Raw genomic sequence first — 10228 nt, 5'->3', positions numbered from 1 at the left:
ATGAACCCAATTACAAAATACTTTTAACACAAAGGCAGATCTAAACAATTGGAGAAATATTAAATGCTCATGGGTAGGCCCAACCAATATAAGAAAAATGACATTTCTACCTAAAATAATTTACTTATTTCAATGTCATACCTTTGAAACTACCAAAGGATTATTTTATGAGCTAAAAAAAAATTTTTTTTTAATTCATCTAGAAGAAAAGAGGTCAAAAAAATCAAGGGAATCAGTGGAAAAAAATATATATGAAGGAAGGTGACCTGGCAGTAGAAATTTCAAACTGTCATGAAACAATGGTAATCAGGAAAACCGTCTGGTGATGGCTGAGAAACAGAATGGTGGATCAGCGGAATACATTAAATACACATCATAGCAAATGACCATAGTAATATAATGTTTGATAAACCCAAAGATCTGAGAAATCAGAGAAAAAGGAAAAAAGAAACTATTTGTATACAATATTTGTAGCAGCTCTTATTGTGGTGGAAAATAATTGGAAATGGAGAGAACGTCCATTAACTGGGGAATAATTGAATGAGCTGGGGCACGTTGTGATTGTGCTATAAAAAATAATGAGCGAAATGCTTTCAGCAAAACTGGAAAGACACACAACGGATGCAGAATGAAGTGAGCAGAACCAGGAGAACATTGTACACAATGTTGTAAATGACTTAGTAGCTACTCTGATCAATACAATGATCCAAAATAATTTTATTGACTTGTGAAGAAAAATGTCTCGTCTTTGTTCCTTTCTTCCTCCCTCCTTTCTTTCCTCCCTTTTCCTTCCTTCCTTCTTTCCTTTCTCCTTCCTTTCCTTCCTTCTTTCCTTTCTCCTTCCTTCTCTTCTTTCCTTCCTTCTCTTTTTTCTTTCCTCCCTTCCCTCCCTCCTTTCTTTCCTTCTTTTGTTCCTTCCTTCCTTCCTTTTTCCCTTCCCTCTTTCCTTCCTTCCTCTCTTCCTTCCTTGCCACCTCCCCTTTTTTCTAAATATTCTTTAGGGAGGTGCCTCTGCTGCTGCCTGGGCTGACCTGATGTAGGTGAAGGACCTAGTTGGGTGTTACTTGAAATGTAAAACCCCATGAAACTAGGGGGAGGTGACTGAGGCATCTGTCCCTTAAGGCAGAACCCTAAATGAGCCCGTCCCCAGTGGTAGGGGGGGGGGTCACAGTCCCTCCCCTCTCGCTCTCCCCAGACTCGCCTGCAAACCCCGGCAGCTCTTTTTCCCTTCCAAAGGCCATTTTTGTGCTTCCCCAACCCCGCCCCGACCCCAACAGCCTCAGAGTAGCCTGGTGCACCCACCCTGGAGTCTTAAGGGCCCGAGTTCGAATCCAGCCTCAGACATTTGCTAGCTATGAGACCTTAGGCAAATCACCTAATCCACAAAACCCTCCTACCCCCTCCCACTCACCCACACGAGATATCCGGGCTCTGCTTAAACACCTCCCCCGACAGGAAGCTCACTACCTCCCAAGGGCCAGCTCGGGAGGGGAGGCCTCCCTGGGTGCGGCTCCAGCCTCATGACAAAGAAAGGGCCACAGCCAAGCTGCAGTGAGCGAAGTTTTATTCTGGTTCCTGCACAAAAGGAAGTCTGGGAGAAAGCCACCATGGGGGGAGGGGGAAGACAAAGGCCGGCCGCCTGCCCTGGCACCCGGGGGAGCAGACCCCACCACGCCTCAGCCCCAGGGCCGAAGGTCCGGCCGTGCCCACCCCCTGCAGCCCCTGCTTTTGTCTCCCCCACGCAACCCCTTCTGCTTCCCATCACTGGGACACACTCACACGCTCATACACATACTCACACACCCCTTACACACTTGCACACTCGTCTTTTACACATTCACACCCCTGTAATACACTTGCACACTTACACTCTTGCACTCACACCCTTTTGCACACTCACTTTCTTACACATTTGCTCTCTTACACACTCACACCTTTGCCACACTCTTGCACACTTACACTCTTGCACTCACCCCTTACACTCTAACACTCACTCTCTTGCACACTTGCTCTTGCACACTCACACCCTCCCCCCTCGCCTGCCTGGCCCAGCCCAGCCCCCTGATGCCAGGGGGCACTGTTGGCTACAGAGCTCATGGGCAGGGGGCTCTGAGTGGAGGCAGACCTCTCACCCAAGGGAGCCCGCCCGAGGAGCCCACCCAAGGACCAAGCAGAACCGAATGGGCTGCCAGCAGGGTGCCATGGGGATCTCTCCTTGGGGGAGAACCTGGCTTCCTATAGGGGCTGCCATGGGTGGGGAGGGTGGTCGGGACCCTTGCCCAGCCGTGCTAAGGGGGGGAAGCGGCATCCCCTGCACTCCCTTCTCTCTCTATCCCGCCCTCCCTCTGTCTCTCTTATGCTCCTTGGACCACGTGGAGTCCCTTTCAGTCGTCATCGAAGGGCCGGGCGCTCCCCCCATTCCGGGCCCAATCCCCGCCGTGGCCCCAGCTTTCAGGTTCCTTCCTTAGGCCCCCTTACAGTTCTTCAAGTACAAGAGGCAGGGGAGCAAACGCTGCCCCTCGCCAAGCTCTGCCCTCCCCGATCTCTGGAGCCCCTGGAGGGGCCCACGGACCAGACTCCCCCAGGACTTGCCAGGAGCTGGGGGGGCCCTGCCCGCCAGGGGGACTCCTCCCTCGACCCGAATGACTCAAAAGCCCCTCAGTGACGGGGAAGCCGCCCCAGGGAGGGGGTATGGGCCTCTGGGACGCTCCCGTGCCGTCCATGGGCTCTGCTCAGGGACCCTTGAGGCCCAGGGAGACCCCAGATGCTGAGGGCGCTGGGGAGGGGGGGGAGCTGCCAGCTGTGCCTCTCGAGCAACCTTTCCTTGCCTGGGAGGCGGGCTGATTGGAGAAGGAAAAATATAGAGTTAAAAAGCAAAAAAATAAAACCAGAAAGTCTCCCAAGACCGGGAGGAAAGCCTCCTTACTCTTTAGGCAGCGTGTGAACGAGAATAATGACCACAAAAAGATGTCTGGGACCACTGGGGGAGAGCGTGACCGCGGGGGGCCGTGGCCCAGGGCCCTCCGGGGAGGGGGCCTGCAGCCGGGCCGTGGGGAGAACGTGGCCCTGCCCCCCAGCGCGCCGCCCCAGGCCCCCTAGAAGGAGAAGCACAGGTCTTTGGAGTAGCCCACTTTGTCCAGGTTGGGGATGCAGGCGTACTGGATCATAGGGGGGGGGCCGCACATGAGGATCAGGGGCTCCGCCTCAGGCGGGGGCATGTGCTCCCGGATCATGTCCTCGTTCACGAAGCCCTGGCTGTAGTCCCAGTCTGCGCGGGGAGGGGGGAGTGAGTCCCAGATGCCTCCTGCCCGTCCCCGCTGCCCAGCCTCCTTCAGCTCCCCACCTGCCCTAGCCGGGACCTCCAGCCTCCTACCCAGAGGCTCCCACCCAGGCCCAGGGGAAAGGTCTCTGGGGAAGGGGAGCCCCCTGTGGGACAGCCTCCCCTCCGGGGATAACCCCCTCCAGTCCCGGCCCAGGTCCCCCAGCTCCTCACCTTCCGGGGCTTTATCCACAGTGAACCAGAGCTTGAAGCGGGCCGAGTGCTGGTTCCTGAGCTCCTCCAGCTCGGGTCGCAGCAGGATGTCCTTCTCTGTCTGCAGGAGGGAAGCCGGGGGAAGGACGGTCACAGGGAGGCCAGAGGCCGGACACATGGCCCAGCTCTCCCTGGGGGGGGGGCGCCTCTCCCCTGGATGCTCAGCCACAAATGGGGGGTTCCTTCCTCCTTGTGACCCCCTACCACTGCTCCTGAGCCTCGGGGCAGATCGGTCACTTTCAGGCTGATTTACTACGGGGAGGGGGGCCCTATCACCCCCCTCCTACCTGGCAGGGATCAGAACCTAGCACCCGGGCCACGCCTCCAGCAATCTTGAGGGCCATCTAGGCCGTTCCCCTGCCTCTGGGCCCCTGAGAGAGGGTCAAAAGGAGGATCCCCCTGCCCCTGGCTCCCGACTCAAAGGCCTTGGCCAAGACGGGTGCTTTAAAGAGCCTTAAGGGAAGCTGCCCAGAGAGCTGTCCCCAGAGGTCACGCCAGCCTCCTGGCGCACGTCCCTGGCGGGCCCCGGGGCCAGGCCCGCACCCTCAGGAGCCGCACAGACCAGGGCCCCGGGGGGATGGGACCCAGCCTCGGGACTGCTAGCGGCCCTGGGCGCAGGGGCCTTGGTTTCCCTATCAGAAACAGAGCCTCCGAGAGGCTGAGGATCCAATCAGAAACAGAGTGCTAGAGACACGGGGGCTCTCATGCGGCCGCCACAGTTATAACCAGGAGCCCCCTTTTGACAAAGGAGAAGAGGAGGCCGTGGTTTTGTAAAAGAGCTTTTGTCCGAGGAGGATTCTGTAAAGCCAGAGCCGCCCGCCAGCCCCCTGACAGAAAAATCTGGGAGTTCCTGCCACGGCTTTTCCCTCTGATTTCTCTTTATAAATGGCCCCAGTGAGTTTTGGGACCCCAGGTCCCCCCAGAGGGAACCTGGAAATGGGAAGCAGCGATCTCTGCTCTAGAGGGGGCAAAGTGGAGCCGGGAAGGACCCGAGGCATCAGCCAGTGTGGCTCCCTTTGGGGAAAGGGGAAGGGGTAAAAACATGGAGAATTATGATGTCCACAGGCAAGGGATGTACCAAGAGCACGGCAAGTTGTCGGCGGAGCTACCACTAAAATTCAATTCTCCCCAGTCCCGGGGTCCCGTGCTCTCTCCAACATGGTTTGTCTGAGCCTCAGTTTCCCTATCTGTAAAAACAGGAATAACATCATCCACCCTATCTGGGACCACACAGTCCAGGGCCTTAGAGCAGCTTGGACTTGCAGAGGAAGTTGTGTCTTCCCCTTTAGCCTGTTTCCTCATCTGTAAAAGGAAGGGGCAGGACTGTATGGCCTCTAAGGCCCCAGGCTCTCAGGGGGTGCCCCCCCCCCAGCCCTGGACTCTGGCCATCTCGGCCCTCAGTCGGGGGCCTGCGGGGTCATGGCCCAGCCCCTCCTGGAATAGTGAGCCCAGTCCTCAAGCAGCCCCGCCAGTGCTCATTGTCAGCTAAACCACAAGACTCATTCTGGTCAGGAGGCTCGAGCCCCCACCGGGGACGGAGCCCGTTTCTAATGCTGCTGGGCCAAGGTGAACTCAGCCCCGAGACATGGAGAAGTGAAGGCCAGGCGCCATCTTCCCGGGGACCCCTCCCTAAGTCCTGCAGGAGACCAGGGCCCCCTGGAACGCCCCTCTCTTCCCCAGAAGCTCCCCTGCCTTCCCTCGGGAGGATCACCTGCGCCCACCTTTGGGAAGGTGGCTGAACAGCAGAATAACAGATCCTGAGCCAGAGTGGGCCCAGAGGCCATGAAACTACCCCCTCCCCATCGTACAGAGGAGGAAAAGACCCGGGGGAGCGATTCACCCAGGCTCCCCCAGACCCCACAGTCAGGCGGCATCTGAACTCCCAGCTCAGTCTGCGCTCTGCCCGCCGTGGGCCCCGCCCGCTGCTCTTGGCAGAGAAAGAGTGAGGTCCAGGAGAGGCGGCCTGTGGGCCGGGGGCATCCAAGGCTCGGGCAGCCCAGGAGCCGCGTGGGAGCCGCCCCATATTCCCTGCATTCTGGAGGGACAAGGCTGCCACGTCTCCGGGGCACGGCGGCGGGGGCACTGAGGGAAGGCTTTATCCTGAGGCTGAAAGGAGACTTTGTCTGGGACTGGACTGGGGCTCATGTTGCAAGGGGCCTGGGACTGATGTCATCCACAGACCTGAATCCGAGTCCCAGGGGACAAAGCAAGAAGTGCCCAGACAGGCTGCTGAGGGCCACTGACGGGGAGCTCCCTCCCTTCCAGAGCAGCCCCTTCTACCACTGGACAGCAAGTGTCTCCTGACACTCGGTCCAGCTCTGGCTGTTCATGTACGTTGTGAGCTCAGACCTCATGCAAGGGACCGGATGGTGCCGAGAGGACAAGTCCGAGACATGGAAGGGTGACCGCCGTCTCGCAGAAGGCGGGGTTGGGAGAAAGATAAGGAACGTGCCCAGTTTCAGACGTGTTTAAAATGCCCTAAAGGCAGTGACTGGAGCTCAAAGGAGGGACAGGGGTGAATGTATGGCTCTGGAGCCATTTGTGCAGAGCTGATAATGAAGCCCATGGGAGCTGGTGAGACCCCTGAAGGAGAGACAGAGACAGAGGGAGATGGAAAGGGAGGGAGGGAGGGAAGGAGAGACAGAGAGACAAAGGGAGAGAGAGTGAAGGAAGGAGAAAGAAAGAGAGACAGAGACATAGAGGGAGGGAGAAAGGGACAGACAGAAATAGGGAGGAGAAAGAGACAGACACACAGAGAGAGACAGAGAGGAGAGAGGAGGGAAGGAGACAGAGACAGAGAGAGACAAAAGCAGAGATACAGAGACAAAGACAGAAAAAGAATAAACGCAGAGACACGGAGAACAGTACGGAGAGAAGAGGGTCCAGGCCAGAGCTCTGGGGGATCCCCAGCTAGAGGGGATGATGGGGATGAAGCTCTAGCAAAGGAGACCAAGGAGGGGTCGGGAATGGGAGGAGAATGGGGAGAGCAGTGTCAGTGACATCTCTCAAGGAGAGCCTGCCCAGCAGAAGGAAGAAGGCCCTCGACAGCATCAAAGGAGGCCCCACCTGTGAAAGAGGAAGAGAAGGGATCTTCCAATGACGAGGTCACTGGAAGGAGGGAAGGAAGGAAGAAGAGAGGGAGGAGGGAGGAATTAAGGAAGGCGCCAGACAGGCCCTCCTTGATCACGCTAGCGAGCAGAAAAAGGAATCCAGTGTGAGAGTTTTCTACCTCCTGCTCTTTTGTATAAGCAAAGAGAGAGAGAAAGGCTCTGGGCTCTGGTTTCCAGGGCAACCTCTGAGGGTCCGGCTGCCCGGCTGGAGAGAGGTCTTACAAAGGATGAGTCAGCGCAGAACAATACAGGTTTTCCTTGGGTCAGTCCAGGCGGGGTCAGTCACAAGAAAACAAACAAAGACCTTCCTCAGGGGAGCGGACAGCCCAGGAGTCTGAGCTCACAGGGACCCTTGGGAGCGTCTCATTTCATGGCTTGTGAGGCAAGACTTAGGTCGTCTCACCGAGCATCCTGGGGGGTGGGTGGGTGGGGATTTGAACGCAAGTTCCTTTTAACTCCACATCCTGTGTGAGCTCCCCTAAGCCAGCTGTTGGTCACAGACTCACACATTTGAACAACGGGAGCCCTTCCTGTGCAACCCTTCTATTTTACAGAGGAAGAAACTGAGGTCCAGAATAGCTCCATGATTTGCCACTGGCCAATAGCCTCCAGAGGCAAAGGGGAGATTTGAACCCAGCTTCTGACTCTGAGACCAGCTTTGTCTCCTTCCCCTCCCGGGACCAGGTGGCCTCTGCCGTCCGTCCATCCATGCACTGATGCTCAGTCTGGGGCCCCTTTTAGAGCGATTCTAGGCTTCCCTCCACCACTGCAGATGCTGAGTCGCCGGTCTTGGAATGACGTGGGTCACGCAGGCCATACAACTCCCACCCAGGCCAAGGGTCACCCGAGGGGGCTCAGGCCACAGAGGAAGGCCTCGAGTCCGGCCTTGAGAGAAGGGAGCCTGAGAATCTCCCCAGGATTATCCCACAGATAAGAATGGCCGGACAGGAGATCAAAGGTGAAAAACCAAAGTTGCGCCATTTGTGTGCGAGAGTGGAGAAGGGCTGGCTGAAGAAGCCGGACTGGGAGCCGGCAGGAAGATGAGCCCAGGAGAATGAGCCTGAAACGGAGATCCTGGGAACCAGGGGCAAGAACACGAGGGACCCCCCCCAAGTCTCAGCAAGAAAACCCCAAATGGAGGTATGAAGAATGGGCTGGAACAATTGAATGTCATACAAAAGGGGGAAACCGAGGCACAGGGAGCAGAAGTGACTTAAGATCATTGGTAGATCACAGATCTGGGGCAAGAACCCCCTCTTTGAGGGGCATAATAAGGACGGGACCTTGAGATATTTGTAGGGAGGGCAGAAGGCATTTGGTGACATTTAAAGCCCTGGAGATACCCCGGAGCTCTCTCCCACAAGCATTTCTTTAGAATCAGGTCTTGGGCCGGCTGCTGGGGATGCCAAGGCTGTCCTCAAGAAGTCTCCATTCTGCTGGAGGTGGGGGATTACACCGTGCGAACAAGCCAGTCCCCAACAGTTTTAGGAGAGAGGCCAAGATGCGGACAGTGGGAGATCCTACAAGGACAGAGCCTGAGTGGAGAAAGCCCAGGACACGCAACCAGCTCAAAGCCGGAGCAGCCCGCCCTGGGCTAGGGCTCAGCAGGAGGCCCAGGCAGGACTGACCTGGTTGGCGAAGAGCAGGTGGCAGACGGTGTGGTCGTCGGGGTCCTTCATGATGGCACGGATTAGCTGCAGCATCGGGGTGATACCTGGGGGGAAACCAGAGTGTGAATGTGAGCAGCCCTCCCCTCCCACCTTGGGCTGGAGCATGTAGGTGGGGGACAGGCACAAATGAGCCCCCCATTCTTGTGCCCTGGAGCAGCTCGAGTTCACTTGGCTCTCAGAGGAACTGACCAAAGACCTAGGCTTGGGCCCCTGGACAAGCCGGACAGAAACCATTTTGGAGCCCCTGGGAACCTCCTGCTGACTGCTTTTAGTATCCTCACTAACAACCTTTACCTGTTCTTACTTTCTCAGTCTGTTTTTTAGTCTTGAGACCCGCCTTTTATCAGAAGTTGGACATTTTGATTAAAAGGACTGTTTGTCTAAACCAGCAGGCTCTGAGTGACCCAACATGGCCGCTGGGGAGATCCAGGGGTCCCTGGGGAGCCCAGGTTCCAAGCTGACACAGGGGGGATGGGGAGAGGAGATATTCCTCCTGACTCACCTGTCCCTCCTGCAATCATGCCCACTGATTTCACCGTCTTGATGGCAGGCTCCGACTTCTTGTCAGGACGGATGGCAAACTTCCCTGGAAGACAGACCCGTTATATGGAATAAAATAGAGACCTTCAAAAATGTGCCTCCTACATAGAGAGACAGACACAGGAACTTCCAGAGCAGCCGTGTGAAAAACAGAGCTGGGGCCAGGATGTCAGGGGCCATTTACTCCAACCTCCACAGTCCGAGGGAGTGACCCAAGGTCTTCCCCCCAGAAAGCCCAACTTGGACTTAAATTTGGGTCTATACAAGGGCTTTCCACCCACATCTTAGGTGAAGTGTGGACAGAAAGCATTTGATTGTTATAGAAATTTACAGAAAACTAAGGTCTTATTTTGATTAGTAATTCATCTTTTCTGAATTAAAAAAGTAAAACTGACAAATGCGTAATTATAATGATCGTTTATGATTGATAATCATTTATTATTATAATGATGCTTTGAAGCAGTGTTGAAAATGTGCATTTCTAAGATTATAGTATCACCTGAAAAAGATTACAAACTTTGGCCAGGTGGGATTTCCACCTAGAATGTAGGGCTGCTTCAAGCTAGAGACATATTTGCTCATAAAAACAAAAAGTCAAACGGTGTTGTTCAGTTGTTTCAGTCATCCCTCTTTGTGACAGTTTATTTTATTTTTGCAAAGTTACTAGTGTGGTTTGCCATTTCCTTCTCCGCCTCATTTTACAGATAAGGAAACTGAGGTAAACAGGCAAGTGACTTGTCCAGGGTCACACAGTAAGTGTCTGAGATTGGATCTGAACTCAGAAAGAGGAGTCTTCCTGATTCTAAGTCCAGTGCTCTACTGGTACCAGTATGGTACCACCTAGCTGCCTGATTTTATCAACAAATACAGGGAAAATTCTTGACAAGACTTAACACCCATTGCTAAAATTCTTTAATACCCAAAACCTATGTCCTTAAGATGCAAAATAGAACCTATTTAACAGCAAGAGCCAGTCTCATCTATCATGGGAATAAACTAGAAACCTCTCTGGTAAGATCAGGGGTAAATAAGAATGGTCACTGTCAACATCCCCATTCTGGTACCAGAGTGCCCAAGAAGCTAAGTGTAGCAATATGACAAGAAAAAGAAATCGAGGGAACGAGCAAAATCAGAAAAGAAACAGAACGTTTTTGGCTGATGATGCGATGGTTTGAAAGCGTTAACCACAGATTTAACTGAAATAATGAAAAACTTTGGCAGAGTTGTTGGGTATAAAGAAAACCCACATAGATCACCCATATTTCTGTTGATTACCAATAAAATCCATCAAAAGAAACCGAATGAGATATTCCATTTAAAATAACTATATAAGATATTTAGAATTCTGCCTTCCAAAACAAATACAGGAACCATAA

At 54.3% G+C, this 10228-nt stretch overlaps 1 protein-coding gene across 4 annotated transcripts in view; it reads right to left on the bottom strand.

The window, feature by feature from the left end:
* Positions 1–1547: 1547 nt before the first annotated feature.
* Positions 1548–10228, bottom strand: part of LOC100925808 (NADH-cytochrome b5 reductase 3) — a 32120-nt gene continuing 23439 nt past the window's right edge. For all 4 annotated transcript variants that reach the window (XM_031940329.1, XM_031940330.1, XM_031940331.1 and 1 more), the window contains exons 6-9: positions 8815–8898; positions 8271–8356; positions 3494–3593; positions 1548–3268 (exon numbers count right to left, since the gene is read on the bottom strand). In XM_031940329.1, coding sequence (XP_031796189.1) covers positions 3096–3268; positions 3494–3593; positions 8271–8356; positions 8815–8898 — 443 coding nt within the window. In that variant the 3' untranslated portion in view covers positions 1548–3095. The remainder of the gene's footprint in view (positions 3269–3493; positions 3594–8270; positions 8357–8814; positions 8899–10228) is intronic.

Source organism: Sarcophilus harrisii, chromosome 5 (genome assembly GCF_902635505.1).
Source record: "Sarcophilus harrisii chromosome 5, mSarHar1.11, whole genome shotgun sequence".
NCBI classification, from domain to species: Eukaryota; Metazoa; Chordata; class Mammalia; order Dasyuromorphia; family Dasyuridae; genus Sarcophilus; species Sarcophilus harrisii.
Note: the sequence above shows the minus strand (reverse complement) of the source record. Positions and strands in the feature narration are given on the sequence as shown.